At 41.6% G+C, this 24,113-nt stretch overlaps 1 protein-coding gene across 2 annotated transcripts in view; it reads left to right on the top strand.

Annotated features, from left to right (window-relative positions):
- The window catches only part of FRAS1 (Fraser extracellular matrix complex subunit 1), a 368,631-nt gene that overhangs the window by 283,195 nt on the left and 61,323 nt on the right, over positions 1 to 24,113 (top strand). For both annotated transcript variants that reach the window (XM_075284507.1, XM_075284497.1), the window contains 8 exons: positions 7,849 to 7,965; positions 8,292 to 8,406; positions 13,237 to 13,374; positions 13,760 to 13,792; positions 15,657 to 15,788; positions 18,295 to 18,420; positions 20,412 to 20,659; positions 23,010 to 23,161. In XM_075284507.1, the coding sequence (XP_075140608.1) occupies positions 7,849 to 7,965; positions 8,292 to 8,406; positions 13,237 to 13,374; positions 13,760 to 13,792; positions 15,657 to 15,788; positions 18,295 to 18,420; positions 20,412 to 20,659; positions 23,010 to 23,161 (1,061 nt within the window). The remainder of the gene's footprint in view (positions 1 to 7,848; positions 7,966 to 8,291; positions 8,407 to 13,236; positions 13,375 to 13,759; positions 13,793 to 15,656; positions 15,789 to 18,294; positions 18,421 to 20,411; positions 20,660 to 23,009; positions 23,162 to 24,113) is intronic.

Genomic DNA, 24,113 nt, shown 5'->3' with positions numbered 1-24,113 from the left:
GTAAGGGAGGGGAAAAGTGCTGGGAACCTGGGATCCCCGATGATGATGATGATTATTTATTTATCTAGCACCATTAATTCCATGGTTGTACATTTGAAGATTTACATACTGTACACAAATTATACCAACAAATACAATATTAACAGTGACCAATTGGTACAGTTGGATGAAGGGCCTTCCCGCAAGGGCCTACAATCTAGTTCAAGTCAGGTGAAGTCACATGCAGCTTCACTGCTTGATATCAATGTATTTGAACAGTTAAACCTGTACACAGGGGCATTGTTATTCTAATTGGTTTCTTTGTACACAGTAGCTAATTAGGGTTTGTCCTCACAGCGGAATCTTTCACTGACTTCAAGGAAGATTCCATCCCCAAATTAGCAGCACATTCCATCCTGATTCTGCCTCCTGTTATTTTTCAGCTAATCCTATCCTACTAATATTATAAATGTGAAAGTTTGGATGTTTGTGTGTTTGTTCCTCAATCACGCAAAAAACGCTGAACGGATTTGCCTGAAATTTGCCATATACACAGACTGGAACCCCGATTAACACAGGCTACTTTTTATCCTGGTAAATGAGATCATTTCACGACCGCTATGAACAAATTTCTGTTCAGACTACACTGAAGGACCCTTGATGACGTCATCACAGGTCCTTGAGCTGTTCTCTGATAGGATCACGCTATTGTGTGGGCGGAGCTATATAGGATGAAACCGGACACTGTGTAAAAGCTGCAGAAAATGGAGTATAATGGAAGGTCAGGAGAGTAGAGAACATGTAGGCTATGTGTGGGCAAGAGGACTATATCGGGTGTACAGTTTGTGTGAGGACGACGGAGGAATGTGGTGTTCAGCCTCTGATGAGGGAGGGGGAGAACTGTGGCAAATTTCATCAACATCACTTCAGCCATTTCTAACACAGAAGCTGCTCAGACAGTCACATAACCAAACCCCTGTAATCCACATTGCAGGATGTAGCAGAGCTTAGGCAGCGCTGTAGCACAACTGAGTAGGCTTTCCATATACAATGATGTACATACAGCTGGGTATGCTGGGCATATGCAGTGATGTAGCAGAGCCGAAACGCGGGAGCAGGCGGATCGAACTGTGGCAAATTTCAGCAACATCCATTCAGCCGTTTCTAACACAGCAGCTGCTCAGACACTGACATAAGAACACCCCTATAATCCAAATGGCCAGATGTAGCACAGCTTAGGCAGTGCTGTAGCACAGCTGAGTAGGCTCTCCATATGCAGAGATGTACATACAGCTTGGTATGCTGTGCATATGAAGTGATGTAGCAGAGCCGAGACGCGGGAGCAGGCTGATCATCGACAACAGCAATTAACTACTTATAAGTGGATCAGCGCCAACAACAACACGCAGACGAAGTCGCAGGCAGATGCTAGTATGTAATATAATATGTAGCAAGGGAAGAAGTGCACAGAGAGAGTGTTACTTATCATCAGAGGGGTGCATTGAGCAGGGACACGGGAATTCAAGGAGGGTTTACTGGATGTGCATGAAACTTGCTAGGATGTGGAGCCAATGCAGGCATAGGATAGGAAAAACTCTGTCGCTGCCACAACCATGAAGTAGAAAGGAGGAAAAACAGTATGAGTCTGATAGCCTGAGGAAAACAAAAATGTTAAAAACTAAAACACACATAAAAGGTACTCGGTTACATTTATTCTTTCATATAACTAGTATTTTCAGCTTTTTTGACTTTTTTTTTTAGTCCCAGAAAACCTCTTTAAGTTCTTTTTTCCTTTATGAGCAGAAAGTAGCTTTCTCTATAACATTTGATCCTGGGGTTCAATGCAACCATAAATGGTGGAATTTAAGGACATGTTGTGCGTGTTCTCCTGAGTTGATGTAACAAATTCTTTCTGCACAGTGATTATATAATGTGGTATGGATGCTTCTATGCTGAAAATGAGCTGCGATACGTACCTGGGGGAATATCAGTTGCTATGGATTCCCTTAATGAAACCTATTGACTGCTTTTGTAGCATGATGCTCTATTTTCTGATTGCTCCTACTGCGGCTAAGAGCTAATCTGTCAATGACAATAAATTAAGCAGTTGTAGTCCCTTAATATTTTATATTTTTAGATTGAAGATTTCCTTCCAAAGTGTAAAAGTAGTCATGTAGTGGTAAATTAGAGGTTTAAGAGCCATTTTGTAATTTATCTGGTAGTTGTGGGCAACCAGGTGACAGGAGGAGGTTTACCATTTTCAAATGGATTTAGCTTCTCAAAAACTGAAGATAAAGTTGACTATATATTGTTGATTGACTTTCTAAAAACATAATCCAAGGTGCCAGCTTTTATGGATACACTTCCTGTTGTCAGATTTCTGTAGGTAAAGATATACATAATTACCTAAAATAAACTGGGTAGTTTCTTAAATAATGTATCCAGTATTATACTGATGCACAGCCTGTTTGAGCTGGAAGCCCACCTAGCTCAGGGCCCCACAAGGGAATTCACTTGCTCAGCCTCAATTCAGTTGGAGCCTGTTGACTACTGCTAGAAGTTCTAATATATGGCAAAGTTACATTTTAGGTTGACATCCTCTTTAACTATGCATGCACAGACACACACATACTTGTATTTGTATACCTATTTACAAGGATGGCAAAGGATTAATTCACACAGTGATATTCTTGGCCTGTTTCTTTGCCAAGGAGATGAGCATCTGTTTATTTCAGAAATCTGAGCGTGCAGAGTTCATCCCAGTCATTATTACAAGGACCTCTTGATGATTGTGCTCTCGCAATCCATCAGTACAGGTGATTAAAGCAATTTGCAGAGTAACTCACTAGACAATGCAGACAGATAAGGAGTGACCTGGGAACATTTGATGCAGATGTAAGCAAATCTTTTTAACGCTCTGCTAAATTACTACTGTCTTGTCTGTTAATGAACTTACTACCCACAAGTCTCAAAGGAAAATTATATGTCTAACTAAGAACATAAAATCAACTTGTATTACACACCTGGTACAGTATTTGCTAAACAACTCACACATTATTACTTCCCTATTTGAAGAGGACTTTCCACTTCTCCTGACATGTCTGCTTTAGTAAATATTTTAGTCTATATATAATAATTCTGAAGCAACTTTATTTCTACATTGTGCAATTTCTCTGTAACTCCTCCTGAATAATCTCCCTATCTTATAAAAATGAATTCTTGTCTGTCTGTCTGTCTGTCCGTCTGTCTGTCCGTCTGTCTGTACACTAATGCGAACCAAACGACTGGACCGATCTTCACCAAATTTGGTACAGAGATACTTCAGATTTCAGGGAAGGTTTATGACGAGACTCCAACTCGCTCGGACATACCGTTGCTGAGATACAGCATTCCAAACACAGTGCCCCCCCCCCGCCTTAGCCAATACAAACCTGCAAGTCTTTCACTCATATTCCAACTGCAATACACACGGTCACTCCAAATGCACAATACAATACTCATATCCAAACTGAGATACACGCATCAGAGGATTAGATACACAGATCAGCACACAGTATCACACGCTAGAGGATTAGATACACGGGTCTGCAAACAGTCCCACACACCAGAGGATTAAATACGCACTTCTGCACACAGTTCCACACACTGAAGGATTTGATACGTGCATCTGCACACGGTTTCACATGCCGAAGGATTAGATACAGGCGTCTACACACAGTTCCACACTCCAGAGGATTAGATACGTGCGTCTGCACACATTTGTACACGCCATAGGATTAGATACACGCGTCTGCACACAGTTCCACATTCCAGAGGATTAGATATGCGCGTCTGCACACAGTTCCACATTCCAGAGGATTAGATACGCACCTCTGCACACAGTTGTACATGCCATAGGATTAGATACACGCGTCTGCACACAGTACCACATGCAGTAGGATTAGATACGCGCGTCTACACATAGTTCCACATGCCAAAGGATTAGATACGTGTGTGCACACAGTACCACACTTTGGAGGATTAGATACATGCCTCTGCACACAGTACCACAAGCCAGAGAATTAGATACGCGTCTCAGCACACAGTATCACACGGGGGAGGATTAGATATGCACGTCTGCACACAGTACCACACAGGGGAGGATTAGATACGCGCGTCTACACACAGTTCCACACGCCGTAGGATTAGATACGCGCCTCTTCACACAATACCACACAGGGGAGGATTAGATACACGTGTCTTCACACAGTTGTACACGCCATAGGATTAGATACACGTGTCTACACACAGTACCACATGCCATAGGATTAGATCCGCGCATCTACACACAGTACCACATGCCGTAGAATTAGATACACGCGTCTACACACAGTTCCACACTCCAGAAGATTAGATACGTGCGTCTGCACACAGTTGTACATGCCATAGGATTAGATACACGCGTCTGCACACAATACCACATGCATTAGGATTAGATACGTGCGTCTACACAAAGTTCCTCACGCCGAAGGATTAGATACACGCCTCTTCACACAATACCACACAGGGGAGGATTAGATACATGTGAGTGCACACAGTACCACACTTTGGAGGATTAGATACATGCCTCTGCACACAGTACCACAAGCCAGAGAATTAGATACGAGTCTCAGCACACAGTATCACACGGGGGAGGATTAGATACGCGCGTCTGCACACAGTACCACTCGGGGGAGGATTAGATACGCGCGTTTACACACAGTACCACATGCCATAGGATTAGATATGCGCATCTGCACACAGTACCACATGCCGGGGGATTGGATACGCGCGTCTACACACAGTTCCACATGCCGTAGGATTAGATATGCGCCTCTTCACACAATACCATACAGGGGAGGATTAGATACACATGTCTTCACACAGTTGTACACGCCATAGGATTAGATACACGCGTCTGCACACAGTACCACATGCCATAGGATTAGATACGCGCGTCTACACACAGTACCACATGCCGAAGGATTAGATACAGGCATCTACACACAGTTCCACACTCCAGAGGATTAGATACACAGATCAGCACACAGTATCACACGCCAGAGGATTAGATACACGGGTCTCCACACAGTCCCACACACCAGAGGATTAAATACGCATTTCTGCACACAGTTCCACACACTGAAGGATTTGATACGTGTGTCTGCACACGGTTCCACATGCCGAAGGATTAGATACAGGCGTCTACACACAGTTCCACACTCCAGAGGATTAGATACGTGCGTCTGCACACATTTGTACACGCCATAGGAATAGATACACGCGTCTGCACAGAGTACCACATGCCGTAGGATTAGATACACGCGTCTACACACAGTTCCACATTCCAGAGGATTAGATACGCGCGTCTGCACACAGTTGTACACGCCATAGGATTAGATACACACGTCTGCACACAGTACCACATGCAGTAGGATTAGATACGCGTGTCTACACATAGTTCCACACGCCAAAGGATTAGATACGCGCCTCTTCACACAATACCACACAGTGGAGGATTAGATACGTGTGTGTGCACACAGTACCACACTTTGGAGGATTAGATACATGCCTCTGCACACAGTACTACAAACCAGAGAATTAGATACGCGTCTCAGCACACAGTATCACACGGGGGAGGATTAGATACGCGTGTTTGCACACAGTACCACACGGGGGAGGATTAGCTACGCGCGTCTACACACAGTACCACATGCCATAGGATTAGATACGCACATCTGCACACAGTACCACATGCCGGGGGATTGGATACACGCGTCTACACACAGTTCCACACGCCGTAGGTTTAGATACGCGCCTCTTCACACAATACCACACAGGGGAGGATTAGATACATGTGTCTTCACACAGTTGTACACACCATAGGATTAGATACACGCGTCTGCACACAGTACCACATGCCGTAGGATTAGATACGCACGTCTACACACAGTACCACATGCCGTAGGATTAGATACACGCGTCTGCACACATTACCACATGCCGTAGGATTAGATACGCGCGTCTACACACAGTACCACATGCCGTAGGATTAGATACACGTGTCTGCACACCGTACCACATGCCGTAGGATTAGATACGTGCCTCTTCACACAATACCACACAGGGGAGGATTAAATACGTGCGTCTGCACACAGTACCACACACCAGAGGATTAGATAAGCGTGTCTGCACACAGTACCAAATTCCGTAGGATTAGATACGCACGTCTGCACACAGTACCACATGCCATAGGATTAGATACCCACGTCTACACACAGTTCCACATGCCGTAGGATTAGATACGCACCTCTTCACACAATACCGCACAGGGGAGGATTAGATACGTGCATCTGCACACAGTACCACACGCCAGAGTATTAGATACGCGCATCTGCACACAGTACCGCAAGCCAGAGTCATTAGATATGCGCGTCTGCACACAGTTTCACTTACTGGAGAATTAGATACGCGCCTCTTCACACAATACCACACGGGGAGGATTAGATATGTGCATCTGCACAAAGTACCACACCAACAAGGATTGGATACTTGCATCTAAACACAGTACTACACGGGGAAGGATTAGATACAGCTTTACTCCAGGTATCCATAACAACTGATCACAGGTTTTTCACTGACATCCAAAATGAAATACACATAATCACATGACGCTTATGGACATACACACAAACAACATACAAAATACATCAGTGCAAAACTGGACAATTCTTATGGGGCCACTACACAAACATAAAATGTAATATACCCGTGCGAAGCCGGGTCCTCCCTCTAGTTATAAATAAATCAATAAATGGAAGATATCATTTCTCTTGTCAATTGGGACCACCAACACTGATTGGACAGTATCAGTATCTGTTGTATGGGAGTCCATCTCCATCGTGTGACCACCCGTGTGACCAAAATAATTTTAATAACTAAAATTAAGCCAAACACCCCCCTCCATTCTACCTTCTAAATTACTCATTGTTCCAAAAATCTATATTTTCTAGATCGCCAGGGCAGTCATTTTCCAATTTTCTGTTGACGCCCCGTTTTCGAAAAGGGGGAAACAGAATGTCAGCTATAATAACCCAGGAAGGGCTAGTAGTGGGCGGGCTAGATAGGGAAACGGGGAGGGGGTGTGAGTGATAAAGGGAGCGGGAGGGAGTGAGAGAGGGAGGGGGTTTGAGTCAGCTCAGAAAGAAACTCAAGGCATCATGATATTTGTAGTAAAACACCGAACAGGAAGATTCCCATGTAAACAAATGCATAAGGTGCCAGTGGCTCACAGAGAAACTCAGAAATCACTTAAACTGCTAAAGGTATTTGGGTGCACTTATTAACCTATTAATAGCATCAACAAACTTTTTTTTCGCCCGGAAAACCCTTTTAAGCTCTGTAATGTCAGGTGGGCAGTGTCAGGCAGGGGGTGTGATTCAGATCTCCAAACAGAGGCAGCCAGTGTCAGCATTCAGAATTGCAGTCTTTGCCTTCTCCTGCCTGACACCGCCGTACAGACAGTACAGAGACTAAATATGAAATCGGGCACAAAAACTAACATCATTGATTGCTTGAGAACAGTGGGAACTGAGAAAAAATTCCAACTGTGTCGGAATCAGTGGAGCAACCCCTATTAATTGATGTAAAGAGCTGGACTTGCATAAAAGGGCCTTTAAATAAGTAATACACAGAACATGTAAGCCATTGTTCTGTATGAAGTGAAGAGTTAAATTCCACTGACTATACAATATTTATATGAATAAATAAAACTATTAAATATGAATGTATTATGAATGTTATATGAAACAAATAAAAAAAATTACACATATGTTTTCTTTTTGTGTACAGATTTCTAGTGCGTCAACAAATCAGGCCCCTCAGGACAGACACGTGTTCAGTGTTGGCATTTTACCTAACCATCCAGAGGCACCACAACTTTCTCCAGGATCCTCTCTCCACATGACGGTAAGGAATAGACGATCAGTATATTTTATGAAGAAAACAGCCATAGTTTACTGCACGTTTATTCAGGTCTGTGTCCACTCATTGCACTATTGTCCCATAATGTGTTATATATGCCCTCCTGTTTTGATTGATTAATCTCTATAGATACAGGGACAGGAATGATACAGTAACACTGTATTAAGTACCAATAAATGTTATACTTTTGTAGTTATGCACTGACCTACAATGTGCACCTTTTATATTGGACCTGTTAGTGAAAAAGCACTGTTGTCTGTAAGAGGTAAAGTGAGTGCCATGCTCATGAAATAAATGCACATATTTTTCAGGCTCTTGAAGACCGAATAACTGTGATTGGATCCCATTATCTGTCCTTTGTTGATTCTGAAAGCCCTAGTGAAAAAATAGTTTACAATGTAACTGTTCCTTTACAAACACATGAAGGTAAGGAAATAATCTGGTGGTCATGGGAAGTTTTCCTTTATTTATGTGAGCTCTGGGGAACCATTGCTTAGCTGCCAGAAATCATTTTATTTCTTGAAATGACAAATATAGCAAGGGATGTGCCTCAAATGAACACTATTTGTTTTATTTTCAGTCATCTTGTTACCTTTTAAAGCCGGAGTCCTTGTAAAGTAGTGAATCTCATCCACATATTCTGATAAAATTCACACAGTACAAACACCGCGATTTCGAAAACTGTTGCAATTTTGGATTGCAGTATGTCAATTATACCTACAGAAACACCAGTAGTTTCCCTATAGGTATAATAGAAGCAGAAAGTGTACAGAGAAAAGCTCTGTGGACTTTCTGTGAAAACCGCTGCGGGAAAAACCGTGATGCGTTGCTGCCGGGGATTTTCCTGCACCGCTTTTTTGCTGCAGCCCACTATGTGGGTCCTTACTCTAAATGTCATTTTAATACTGCTTAGGCTGCCTTCACACGGAGTAACGCCGGGCTTGTAAAAATCCTCATTCACAGCCGTAACGCCGGCTTTACGAGCGCTCCTATTGAAGTGAATGGGAAGTGTTTGGGAGCCTTCCGCAGCGCTCGCGTGTACGGCTGTGAATGAGGATTTTTACAAGCCCGGCGTTACTCCGTGTGAAGGCAGCCTTAGGGTGCATTCACACTGAGTAAACGCTAGCTTATTCTGAACGTAAAACACGTTCAGAATAAGCGGCGTCTAAAGCAGCTCCATTCATTTCTATGGGAGCGGGGATACGAGCGCTCCCCATAGAAATGAATGGGCTGCTTCTTTCACTCCGTGCAGTCCCATTGAAGTGAATGGGGAGTGCCGGCGTGTACGCTCCGGCATGAGCAGAGCTTGCCGTATACGCCGGCACTCCCCATTCACTTCAATGGGACTGCACGGAGTGAAAGAAGCAGCCCATTCATTTCTATGGGGAGCGCTCGTATCCCCGCTCCCATAGAAATGAATGGAGCTGCTTTAGACGCCGCTTATTCTGAACGTGTTTTACGTTCAGAATAAGCTAGCGTTTACTCAGTGTGAATTCACCCTCAGTTTGTGACTGTAAATGAACAGATGTGATACCTTATAAATATACTCCTAAAAATTTTTGCCATCTCACCTCACAAAATATGGCGTACAAACTGATCAAAAGGTCATGTATACCCCAATATAGTATCATTGCAAAGCACATCTGGTCCTGCAAAAAAATAAGTCCTCAACCAGCTCTATTAACAGAAAAATAAAAATGTTATGCCTCTCAGAAGATAGCAGTGCAATAACTATTGATTTTTTCTCCTAAATTGGTTTTTATTCTGCCAAAATTAGTAATGCATAAAAAAACTATATAAAATGGGTAATTCCATAATCGTATCGACCCATAGAATAAAAGTACCTTATTACTTATACTGAACAGTTAATGGATTAAAGTTTTAAATGTTAAAAAGCAATTCCAAGATATTTTATTTTTAATCCAGCCAGAAAGAGTTAATAACATTTAGTCAATAAGTTCGAGGCATCTCAGAATTAGTGTCATTACAAAACGCATCTCATACTGCAAAAAATCAAGCTATTGTTTTATCACCCCCAAAAAATTATATATAGCTTGTACAATGCAACAACAAAAACCTGAAAAATTCACCACATCTTTAGGCAAAATGGACTGTGGAAGGTAGGAAAATTTGTTAGCGTATGTCAGGGTACACAGATTTAGACATTACTAAGAAAAGACACCAGAATTGACCCCTCAGAATCCTTCCTAACCCTAGGAACTAGTGTACCCAAGGTACTCCACACGGCTTATGTAGTTACTTTACACCATCCGCTATGCATGCAAATTTTGAGACCTACGCTCACACTATTCTCCTTGATAAATGCTTTTTCCATCAATCCCGTGTGATGGGGGGTTTTTTGTTTTTGCGGAATAACGTAAAGTTTTCATTGGTATCATTTTGGGATTCAAGGAATTTATTGATTATTTTGTATTCTGTATTTTGGATGTTGGGATAAATAAAAATTGTAATATTACATGTCAGGTTGTGACGGATGTCCTGATACCAAGTATGTGTAAGTTTTTTTTCATTTTTATATTTTTTTAAACATGCTAATGGGGAAAATGGGGGTTTTGTGGGTCTTTTATTTATATTTTTTTACTTTAAAAAAATTTTGTTGCATTTTTTAACTTTTTTTTAAAGTAACACTTCTCTTTTTACTGTCAGAAGAAGAAATAAATGGTTTACAACAACATTTTTGTTATGTAGAAGGCCAGATTATGTGGGTTTTATAATGTACAATTTAACTTAAGGCACAGCACATTTCTCAAGGTTTTCTTGCAGTTGTGCAGTACTTGCTGGCTGTAAGCGCCATCTAATAACAAGGATTTATGGTAAATCATTCTTTATTGAAGTTAATTAAGTAGCTGCCTAAAATGTTAGAGATTAATAAAGTTATGGGGAATCACAGCAGGAAGCTTACCAGATAAGTCATTCAAGTGTCAGCGGAATTACATTCTCCTCACACTTTACTGTTGCAGTCAGCCTTTAACAAAACAATATTGCCTTTAACTTGATGGATTGGTTGTTGCGAACCTCCTGAGCTAAACGTCACATGAGGCGTGCATTGTTGGAAAATTCAGAAAAATGTCATTTAGTATCACAAGCTGTGCCTAAAACAGAGCAGTCCTATTGGTTATTAATCATAGTTATTGTAAGTTTATTCCAGACAGATAATACCTCTTCTGCGATATAAATGCTAGCTTTAAGGAAGAAGCATTTTATTTGTTGCTTCACTATAGTAATGATATATGTGAAATGTATTACTTACAAATCTAGTGTATCTTCATTACCTTGTAGATGTATAGTAATGTAATGTGAACAGTGATGTCAGTAAAGTATGAAATAGTGCAGTCAGGGGTGTAACTAGCAAAGACCGGGCCCCTTCGCAAACTTTTGACTTGGGCCCCCCCTTCACCACATGTCATACCGACTATGGCGGTAGTTGCACCACTGAGCACAGTGCTGTTCTTCTAGAGCTAATAGCAGTGATAAGTACAAGTCAAGTTTTGTGGGAGCAGCGAACCTAACCTCTCTGCTGCCTGAGACTAACTATAGAAAGATTCCACACACCCCCCACCCCCGTCCTGAAAAAAAAAAATAGAAAAAGATATCCAACCCATCTATTTTTGATTTGCATGCTGGGGCTGTGCTAATTAGGACCCGCCCCCAGTGAGATCACAAAATCCCTTATTTTGTCACCATATAGTATAACACCCCTCTTTTTTGTCCCCGACACAACCCTCTTTTTTTTAGCTAACCACATGATACATGACCCCCTTTTTCTGGCCTCCCACAAGGTTTATGACCCCTTTTCCTGGCCCACCACACAATATATGACCTGCTTTTTCTGGCTTTGCATATGGTATATAACCTTTTTTGACACTCCTCATGGTATATAGTCCCCTTTTTCTGGACCACCACATGGTATATGACCCATTTTTTATGCCACTCCCACAGTATACAACCCCTTTCTTATGATCCCCCAGAATATATGACCTCTTTCTTATGGCCTCCCATGATCCACATTTTTTCCCTACTTCAGTGTCATGACATACAGTGCTGGCCAAAAGTATTGGCACCCCTGCAATTCTGTCAGATAATACTCCTTTTCTTCCAGAAAATGATTGCTAGCACAAACTCTTTGGTATTAATATCTTCATTTATTTTGCTTGCAATGAAAAAAAACACAAAAGAGAATGAAAAAAAAAAAGTCAAATCATTGATCATTTTACACAAAACTCCAAAAATGGGCCGGACAAAAGTATTGGCACCCTCAGCCTAATACTCGGTAGCGCAACCTTTAGACAAAATAACTGAACAACCGCTTCCAGTAATCATCAATGAGTTTCTTACAATGCTCTGCTGGAATTTTAGACCATTCTTCTTTGCCAAACTGCTCCGGGTCCCTGAGATGTGAAGGGTGCCTCCTCCAAACTGCCATTTTGAGATCTCTCCACAGGTGTTCTATGGGATTCAGGTCTGGACTCATTGCTGGCCACTTTAGAAGTCTCCAGTGCTTTCTCTCAAACTATTTTCTAGTGCTTTGAAGATGGACTTGTAGCCTTGAGATTGCTCATGCTTCCTCACAATTTTGCTTCTCAAGTCCTCAGACAGTTCTTTGGTCTTCTTTCTTTTCTCCGTGCTCAATGTGGTACACACAAGGACACAATGCAGAGGTTGAGTCAACTTTAGTCCATTTCAACTGGCTGCAAGTGTGATTTAGTTATTGCCACCACCTGTTAGGTGCCTCAGGTAAGTAATAGGTGCTGTTAATTACACAAATTAGAGAAGCATCACATGATTTTTCAAACAGTGCCAATACTTTTGTCCACCCCCTTTTTTATGTTTGGTGTGGAATTATATCCAATTTTGCTTTTTGACAATTCTTTTTGTGGTTTTCCATTGAAGACAAATTAAATGAAGATAATAATACCAAAGAATTTGTGATTGCAATCATTTTCTGGAAGAAAATGAGTATTATCTGACAGAATTGCAGCGGTGCCAATACTGTAAGTGCAGCACCACCTAGAAGCAGCAGTGTAAGGCAGCCTGCACTGGAGCATGGAAAGATGAGTAAAAGTTATCAGCAACTACCTATTGCAATAACACAATAAGTAGTGGCCTTAGGTCGCTGCAAGGAAGATGCAGCCCAGATTGTAGATAGGGGCAGTAGAGATATATTTCAGGTTACTATAAAAAAAAAATGACTATGATTGAGTTTTAACAGATTTTATGTTTTTGTTTAAATTGCAGGTACTTTAGAACACAAAGACAGGCCCCGTATCCCTGTAAGGTACTTTACACAAGCTGATATCAGTGCTGGAAATATTCTCTATCGTCCACCGAGAGCAGCACCTCACTTAAGTGAGATCATGGACTTCTCTTTTACAGGTATGTGTAGTCTCCAATGTGTCTATTGGTGATGAAAAGTCCTTAACAGTTATTAAATGTGTTTTCCAAGACTGGATATTAATGGCGTATCCTTGGAATATCCATCAATATCAGACTGGTATGGTGACGAAAACCAGCACCCCTGACAATTAGCTGTTCAGAATATAGTGTAAGGCACTATTTACCTTCATCTCCGTACATTGTGCTGTGAAGAGCTGATCACTGGAGGGACTGAGAAACTGAGGTGATCTGATATTGATAACTTAACGTAAGGATAGGCCCTCAGTATCCATTCTTAGAGAACCCCTTTAATTTATACTTGTACCACTTGTACATGTATACTTTGGTCAGGCATTTGCTAATGTAGATTATATATCTATTCTAGGTCTCCCTGAATCAGTTAATTTCTTCTTTACAGGTAATGTACAAATATTGTTTTTCACCAGTTTACAAATTAGAAAATGGTAAAACAACACAAAAATATATCAATGTAACACAAATGATTTCAGAAATAAAAGTTTTTAGATCTAGAAGTCCCAATATGAATATGCATGCTGCATCACTGTCTGCATCTGAGCCGTGACCAGCACACCAGTACCCCGCTGCCATCCCCACAGTGCTAGAGACGCCTTGGGTGGCCCTCCCCTCCTCTGCTTCTAACTATAACTATATCCTACTTAAAGTTCACTTATGCGGCGCCAAGAACCATTTGTGGCACACAGGATATATGCATCTTCTATTCGGATCCCAAGTCCCAGCAGTACATAGAGCTGGAGTCATGGTTCCAAAGACAGTACAAGAGACGCTCACATCCTGTGTGCCATATGTAACTGTAAGTAGGATATAATTATAGTTCCTGAGTACACAGATTAGTATGTGGGAAGAGGTAGGGGGAATTATTAGCTATAGTGGGGAACTACTACTGGAATATTGCCCCCTCCCTAGTTAATAACATGACTTATGTTGGGGGAGACTACAACCTGTTGGGGCAGATGCACTATTAGAGTATTATTAAAGTAATAGTTGCTCCACAAAGGTAATAAAATAATTTATGTGGGGGGCACTTATTGTAATAGTGCCCCTCCACAGTTAATTATATTGTTTATGTTATGGAAGGAAACTATTACCGTTGGGGGTGCTCTATTAGGGCAGTATTACAGTAATAGTGCCAACCTCGGCTAATAGCATTATTTTTGTGGGAGGGGCACTATAACTATAATATAACCCATCCACAGTTAATAATGTTACTTATGTGGGGGCATTATTAGGGCACCACTACCGTAATAGTGCCTCCCACATGTAATAGCACTGCTTATGTGGTAAGGGCTTTTATCTATGGGCGGCTTTATTAGAACGCTATTATAGTAATAGGGACCCCCACAGGTAATAGTCCCCCTACAAAGGTTATAATCCTCCTATTACCTGTGGGGGAAAGGCTTGTGCTGCGAGTTGTGCGGCTGATCAGCAGCAGGAATATCGAGCAGGACACTTGTTTTTTCCTAGTGAAGTGAACATTCTAATGGGGAGGGGGGTGTACTTAAAACTTTTGCCTTAGGCAGCAGATAGCTTAGAATCATCCCTGTTCTAAGCAGTCCTGTAAGCGTGAGTACAGTGGACATGCACTTTTACTTGATCTCTACGCTCTCAGAGATAACCTTTATTAATGGTAATTGCACCTCAACTGGAACCTATCCTTTTTATAAGGTGAAACTTGCAAATTGTCACCTTAAAAGGTCCCAAACATATAGATTAGGTTCTGTTCACTTTATATTTATGCACTACATGTGGCCTGTATATGTGAATCATGGTGCTAAAGGTACGCACCATACATATGCAACCTATGTAGTTGCCTAAATCTGCAATTGATTCCTGTTGAGTGACTGCAACAGTCTCCCACAAGAAGTGCACAACTGGACGTCACACAAAAAGTATACAGCATTTGCAGCTATTATGCTAGCTTGCAGCAAATCAATGAATTGTTTCTGGTTATAAGGTCTAACATATCACAGTCACATGGGGTTAAATTATTAATGCACACAGTAAGTATCATTACAGTAATTATGCATTTAATTAGGATTATGCAAAGGTGTCAGTTACACATTTGCCAGATGTGCTATATACTGGAGATTGCTTTTGTTAATAGATGCTGGTCTGCATTTAAGCCGAATAATTTATACTTCACTGTGTTGTGACACGATATAGTATGTGAAATAAAACTGCAGTCTGCAGGTTGTCTTGTGGAAATAAATGATCCAACTGCTACTCTGTGTTCTTGCTCGCAGTTTCAGATGGGGAGTTCACCACAGCCGAGATGCCATTTACCATCCATTTGCTTTCAAGTGAACAGCAGCCTCCTGTGTTCCAGATCACTGCACCATTCCTTGAGGTCACACAAGGTGGAAGAGTTCCTATTGGTTAGTAGCTAGCATTCGCTTCTCAGACACTTTCATGTGTAATATAGGAAGTAGGATGTCAAACAATAGAGGAAATCAATGGCCTCCGACTAAAGGCATTAAGGTCTGATACATTACAGATATCATCAGCAAGTTACTTCTAATGACCATTCGGGTGTATTTTGGTACGTCTGTGATGTACATGTGATAGGTGAGCAATTAAAGTAATGGGAGAAGATGACTCTTCACTTCTACAAAAAAAAAAAAATCAGTTATACGTGTAGAAATTCCATAGAAAGACTTACCTTTATCTCTAAGCTCACACTTTAAAGTGTTCTTCTCATCTTCTCCTTACCTAAGCTTTAGCATTACACATAGCTATATATTCTGTATACTATTATGGAGCTAAAGATTAAATATTACATAAGAATTGTCAGGTGTCTTCCTTTCTCAGCAGCCCTGTTAGATTTATAATCATTTACACCAGTTTTCTTCAATGATGCCTGCAAGGATCTGGTGTGGAGTTCTGTTTAGGCGCATGGACCCTGAAGGATGTAATTTATGACAAGGTTTGTACTTCATTATAAATGAGGTACAAACTGCCGCAGCTAGAAAGCGTTGTTCTTGATAAACCAGCCCTGTATTTTCTATGTTGCTCAGAGTTGTTGTAGTTATTGGCTGTAGTCTCAGCCATTAGAACAGGCACTATCACTGCAGCATACTGGTACAATGGTTGCCAAGAATAAAGCTAAACACCCTGAGGATCTGTGGCTGGTGGATGTTGTAGTTTTCACAGGATCAGGGAACAGTAAGGGCCTGTTGAGGCAGCAGAAAATGAAGAAGTGTTGAGGCAGACTTCAACCTCTGAGTCCTCTTTCCAACACTCCAGCTTTGCTTCACCTTCTGATCAGCACGTTACTGGCTTCCGTATAAAGCCTCCTCTACCACTAAGTGCATCATTGTCTTATTCAATAAAATCCTGTTGTGACCTGAGAGCACCGTCTTTCCATTTAATTGAAAACGCTATCTTCCCCGGCCTTGGCCGGTGTCCATCAGACGTGCTGCCTCCTCCACCTGACGGTAAACACCAAACGTAGTTGTGAGCGATTGTCACAACCTCATCAGGTGAGAGGCCATTTGGTCCTTTTAAATTACATCTTCTGGTTATTTCCACCAAAATTTATCAGACATTCTACACTATATAGTGTGCTCGGTGTCTCTTTTGTTTTCCTCTACCACTAAGGGCCTACTAGAGGCTGAAGAGGAGTTGGAGGAAGCTTCTGTGGGCAGAAGCAGGTATCAGTGAGTTAATAGCAGTTTTTACAGCCTGAAGTAATCCAGCAGGTAACAGCCTATTAAAAAAGCAGGAAGGGAAGCGAGTCCCCTAACGGTGCAGGACCCAGCAGTACCTTGGTGGGCCAGTTCAGATCTGCTGATGTATGATATAGAATTGCACCAACCTACAGTTGTTCACCAGGGTCAACTGAAAGTAACCTAGCCATCTTCAGACAGTGAGGGAATCAAATTCTACCACTTAGACTCCATCAAATTATATCAATAAGGGGGTTTTTGGAGTAAAGATATTGATGACCTATACCTAGGATAGGTCATCCTTATAACATTGGTAAGGGTCTGACACCTAACATACCTGCTATCCTTGCACATAAAATGCAGCAGGGAGCAAATAACCCCAAGCCCAGCCAGGCAACTTAGCTCTCATTCTTGTGAATGTTAGCTTTTCTGCAGTAGCATCCTCTAGTAAACCACACAGAGAACAGCACTTTGTGCTTCCTTCTCTGCTTTCTGTGTATCAACTGCTTAGAACAGCTGATCAGGAGGGGTGTCAGGTGTCAGACTCCCACTGTCTAATATTGATGACCAATCCTTAGATTGAACATAAAAAATATGTTGTGCCACCGCCCAACAATCAGGTAAAACCGCCAAAGGAATTGACTATTGAAGAGTGGTGGGTCACTTTTGCATTTGTTACTGGTTCATATGTGACATTTTTTACATGCAGCATACATGTCTCATAAACTTGTTCTATTCATGCATTTGCTACAGCATACATTAAGCACTTTATGGGAGTAATTTATCAAGTCCCGCACTACAGAAGTCTAGCATCAGAATGTCGTAAAATAGAGCTTTGCATTTTGGAGGGTTATTTGCCAATAGATTTTTCAACATTTTACATTTTTATGCAGTTTGCCCCACTTTGCGGAAGGTGGACGTGGTTAGCTGATGTACAGCACATTCATGTCATCAATAAACTGTGGCAATGTTATTCATGTGTCTACAAGTGTTAGATGTGCAGCAACAAATTTATTGAAGATTCTATAAAGTGATACATTTGGGGGGGAATAATGGCAGTACAGAATCTGGCAAAACTGATAATTCTGTTGCTAAGTGTCAAGTTAGAGTCTTCTGTACATGCTGTTCTCATACTAAGGTATGTTGCTGTACATTTTATCACAGGTTGTGAGCCTGAGAGCGGAGATTTCTGATCACCTTTATTTGTAACTTATAGGAATGCAGCTGACAGTGAGCGATACAGACACAGCTCCAGAAGATCTGTTATATGAAGTGGTGGAAGCACCTCGTTTTGGTGTCCTTATGAAATCTGAGGATGGCATCCAGACACCTATGACTGCAGGTAGACAGGCAGAATGTATACTTTTACATACAACATTCCTATTGCGTACCATATTTTGAGGGCCTTTTCAGACAAACCAAGGGTCATCAGCATTCTTTCATAGTGTTGAATAGTCTGTATGTGACTGTACATGTGCACACTGACCCATTCATGTACAATGGCATTTTTTTTTAGCCTCCTCAGCCCAATTTTTTTTATAAACCCTTTGGATCCCAGTGGCACCATGGCAGCCCTACACTGTTGAATAGTTACTCCATCAGATATTACTGTATTAAATTACTTCAAGTAATTTAAAACATGGCAAATTGTAAAGGCAAACTAAACTTGATATAATAGCATATGTAAAATTTAAAAAAAAAACCCCATACATATACTGTGAAATATCAAGAAAGGAATCCCCCCTCAATGTGTCCAGCGTATATATCAACCCATCTATAGCAGTTGTCTAGTAATGTGGTGCATCTTTGTGCCCAGCCCTTTCTTATAAAGTTTCCATTATTGCATTACTATCTGACCCGCGACTTCGTCCGCGAACCCCCCATCCTTGCGCGAACCATGTGCAGCGCGGCCCGTTGGCCCCCACGCCCCTTTTCTTGTGGCCGCCGTGGGTCCCTCCCACACCCTCGTGTGGCAGGACCCCACAGCCCCACTGCTGTGGCCCCTGCTCCCCCCTAGCACCCACCCACGCCCCCGGCTCTCCCCTTACCTCCCATCTGCGCCCCCCCCCTTTCGAGCCTACAGTGACCTTCCACATCTCCCCCCTGCCCCCACCACCACCCACCCGTGACCCCAGTCACCATCCCACCTCCCCCTTCAACCTGAGCAATCGGCCTCCCTCCTACTCACCCGCAGCCCTCTGGTCCCAATCCCCTAACCAAACAACCCCCCAGGACCCCTCGCTAACCCCCAGCACCTCCTCCAAACCACCAACCTCACCCCCCCCCCCCCTCTGGCCCCTACCCACCACGTCTCCCCCCCCCCCAGCCCCCTACACACCAACTCTTGTAACCCCCCACACACACACACTAAGGAAGCTGGCAATCACAGAACCCCCCAGCACTCACCTTGTATATGCTGGGGAGGTCTGTCTGTAGTGACCGCGACATAAGACGGCATGAGTGCTGTCTGTTTCTGTCCGCACAGTACGCTGGTACGGGCGGCTGTGGGCTTGAGGCCTGGTTGCGCTGCTGCATGTTATACCGGCAGGAGGCAATGTGTGGCCGGCATGTCAGCAGTGGTGGTAACAGTGGGTACAGGCGGCTGTGCGGTTGCGTCCTGCTTGCGCTGCTGCATGTAATGCCACCATTAGGTAATGTGTGGGCGGCCGGCATGTGAGCAGCATTGGGAACATGCAGGCAGCCTCCATGTTCAGGCAAGTGTCCTTGCGTGCTGGCCATGCCCACATTTCGGCGGTATCCTATGGGTCCACTGTGCTGTCTCCCTATCCCGCCCCCACACCGCCATGCACCAATCGGAGCTGCGTGTCACTACCTGCGCTGACGTGATGGCAGGGCTGACAGCGGAGCCCGAGCCAACTTTTGAGGGTCACGGTGGCGATTTGGGGTGAGTGAGACACTTTCAAAGTAGCCTATGTATCCTTCCTGGCCAATATGTAGGTGTGTGTGAAATTTCAAAGCAATCCATTCAGCCATTCGGGTGTGATTGAGGAACAAACATCCAAACACACAAACCCACAATAATAGGTTTAGGATTTGTAACTGTTATACCTCATTCATGCAGCGTGCTGTCCATTCGAGAGTAGTCTGTTTTCACAGATCCCATATAAACATGAGTCTCTTGAGGGATCTGTGAAATCAGCTAGAAAAATGCCATGTTCTGTTTTTCTCCCATATCGGTCACATGAACTGTTAAAACAACAGTTGTGTCAATAGATCCATTAAAGTCTAGCGCAAGGCCTATGAATCCTGTCATGTGAATGAGTATTTAGTAGAAATTTTAAACTGTTAACACTTGCTTAAAATTTTTGGCAGATGACACATTTACATATGAAGATATCAACAGAAATGCTGTACATTACGTGCATGATGGTTCTGCAACAACAGAAGATAGTATGGAGATTGCAGTGACTGATGGAGTTACTTCCACCACAACTCTTCTGAAAGTAGTAGTCACGTTGGCAAATGATAATGGTCCACGTCTTGTCCCAGGTTCTCTATTGTCCGTAACAGTGCCCAGCAAAAGCTCTGTTGTCTTAACAAGCTCAAATCTCGCTTACACAGTACGTAATTTCTTTTTTAGTTTTTTTTTTTTTACTTTATGAATTAGGTTTTATTATTAATAAGTGAAGAATATAGAAGTCTATTTTTTTGTGAATATTTTGAAACCAGTACGTTTTTAGCATTGCCATATTTTTCCTTCGTGTTTTGATGTTTCTAAGGCTTCACGTATGCAAACATATTTGTAATCAGTGTGTTATCAGTATGTTTTTTATTTTTGTTTGTAAAATGGCTAGCACATAATTTTTTTATGACCCATCTGTTTGCCGTCCATTTGATTTTCACGGACCCGTGACAACAATCCTGGAAGCTATCAGGAAAAAGTCTGAGAATAAGCCAGTCTGCAGACAGCATTGGTTACCACTCCCAGGTCATTAGTTGTGATAGATGACTGCATAGGTGCATTTTAAGCAATCCTTACAAACACTACGTCATTTAGCCTTTCAGTGTTTATTAAAGAGGCTCTATCATGGGGAAAAGTCATTTTTAGCTAAGCACATACTTGCAAAGCCTTTAGAAAGGCGATTCCACACATACCTTTTGTATGTAAATTGCCTCAGTAGTTTTTGAATAAGTCAGTTTTTATTCATATGCTAATTAGTTTCCAGCAAGCACCAGAAGTGCTGCTGCACTCCTCTCTGCTATTATCTCCTATGTGTGTGCGAGTAGGGAGATGAGTCATCAGCATCAGCAGCCTGTGCTGTATACACAGGAGAGAGACAGTGCTCAATGAGAATTTCAGGCACATGCTGGAGGCTAATTAGCATATGAATAAAAACGGGCTCATTCAAAAACTACTGAGGCGATTTACATACAAAAGGTAGGTGTGGAATAGCATTTCTAAAGGCTATGCAAGGATGTACTTAGTTAAAAATGACTTTTCCCAATGATAGAGTCCCTTTAAGCAGATCTGATTCTTACATAGTAATTTATAATTGTATTCTTATAAAAACTAATCATACTGTCACATATTAGGCAGACATTTTTATGCCGTTATCCTAAGCTAATAGTTCAATAGTTCTAGGCCTAATATGTAATAATATTTTTAATTTGAAAATACATTCCCAGATACTTTTAATATTAAGCTGGTAGGAAATGAGAAAGATCATTGTGACATGAGGGACATATACTGTGTAGACACTACCATTTATCATGCGGTGGAATAGGTGATGTATTATGAGATGTTCAGCAATATTAGTATCTTATAGTATATGTAAGATCTGTAATTAGATCTCAAGAGACAGGAGATCCTAGTGGTTTGTCTACAAATAAAACAGCATTCACAAAGAATGTGGGTGGTACAAGTGTAAGAGTCAGCACTGTCAGGCTATCTTGGATTGCTGGTTAGGTGTATGCTAGCTGGAATAAGCACATAGAAGAGCGCCTGTTTTTGCTATGGTATACAGACTCTTCTATATCTGCACCTCTGGTTATACAAAAGTATTATCTATTGGTAGTTATTGAGTTGTTCTAAGCCAGTTGCCAGGTTTTACAGTACTGTATATACATGAACCTTCTAGCTAGGTGAAACAATGGCAGCCTAGAACCTATTAGCAGCAATTGTGGAAGTGTGCATCATTAGCATGTGGTAGGCATACAGGAAATGTATCTTTGATTCCTAACATAAGTACATTTTGTTATTAGTAAAGGGGCCATAGAAGAGAAAATTGGCAGCTCAGCCTGATGATGATGGTGTTTTAGAGGTTGTGTCATTATTCATTGACAGTGGCTTTGAAGAAAAGGAGTTTAGTAATGTGGTTTGACAATGAACGCTCCGTATTTTCTTGCTAAGTAATGCAATCATTGTAACGTTGTATGCAAATAATCCTCACAATTACAGCAGCTGTCACTTGTGAGATTGCCAATTACATTCTAATCAATGCAGTACCTTCTGCTTTCCATACTTTGACACAGGCAAGTGCAGATAGTTCCATAGAAAAACAGACTATTGTATAAATCAATTTCAGTTGTCGGGATTTTTCTCAGCGTACAAAGCTGCATAAGAAAGAGTAAAAATCTGAATCCGCACTTCTCCTTCACTTAATGAATACTCAGTGGTTAATGGACTGACTCAGATGACTTCTATATCAATGACGCAGGAGGATTTCATTGGGGTTTTTTTTACAGTTCATACCTAATAGACTGATTTATTCATGAAGTTGATGAATTCTATGGAACTGCATATGTGGTTTAGAAAGGAAGACTTTGATCTCTCCTGGTTGAAGCAGATCATGTTGTTCCACTTAATCATTGTAGATGTTTCATATTGTAGGTGTCCAGGACTCATTGTCATGTACAAGCTTTCTTGTATGATCCAAACACAACATAACATATTTTATTCTTCCTAACAAGGATAGTCATTCCCAGGACTCTAAAATCAGAATCCAGCTAGTCTCTCTGCCAATGTATGGTGTTCTAACAAAGACCAAGTTTGGAGAAGTGGCCGAAGAGCTATCAGAGTTCTCTCTTTTCACCATGGAAGATATCAACAAGAGAAAGATTAAGTAAGTTGCACTCTGTAGCAGAGATTAATGAAACATGTATACCTTTTGACAAATCCCATTTGTTTTTAGCATAAAACATTTATTATGATCATGAGCTTCACATCTTGACATCTACAGTATATTGGAATGACTAGAGAAACATTCTTAGGATACATTTACAAGATGCAGTTGGGGGTGCATTAAAAACTTCAATGGGAAAAAAGCTGAATACAGTTTTAAAAGGGCTCTATCATTGGGAAAAGCCATTTTTATCTAAGCACATACTTGCATAGCCTTTAGAAAATCTATTCCACACCTACTTTTTGTATGTAAATTGCCGCAGTAGTTTTTGACCAAGTCTGTTTTTATTCATATGCTAATTAGCCTCCTCCGTGCATTGGAAGTCTCACCGTGCACTCCTCTCTGCTATTCTCTATGTGTATGAGAGCAGAGAGGCTGCTGTGCTGATGACTCATCTCCATATAGAGCAGACAGTGCACACAGACACTTCCGGAGTGCACAGAGAAGGCTAATTAGCATATGAATAAAAACGGACTACTGAGGCAATTTACATACAAAAGGTATGTGTGGAATAGCCTTTCTAAAGGCTATGTAAATATGTGATTAGCTAAAAATGACTTTTACCAATGATAAAGCCCCTTTAAGGCTAAGGCCTCACATAGTGAGCCACAGACAAAAAGCGCTGCAGGAAAAACTGTGGCCCAGAGTTTTCTTATGGACTTTCTGCTTCTTCTATAACTATACGGAAATTGCCAGCTTTTCTGTAGGTATAACTGACATGTTACAATTTACAAAAACGAGAGCGTTTTTTAAATCACAGTATTTCCGCAGCAGCATTTACACTACATGGAGCTCGGACTTATGCTGTTTTTGGTGCATTTTTTTTATTTAACATGTTTCATCTTTAAAATAAAAAATGGAACCTAGCACCTCATTAAAAGTGCATGCAGTT

Source organism: Leptodactylus fuscus, chromosome 1 (assembly GCF_031893055.1).
Source record: "Leptodactylus fuscus isolate aLepFus1 chromosome 1, aLepFus1.hap2, whole genome shotgun sequence".
In the NCBI taxonomy this organism is placed as follows: domain Eukaryota; kingdom Metazoa; phylum Chordata; class Amphibia; order Anura; family Leptodactylidae; genus Leptodactylus; species Leptodactylus fuscus.
The sequence above is the reverse complement of the archived record's forward strand: the minus strand, read 5'-3'. Positions and strand labels throughout refer to the sequence as shown.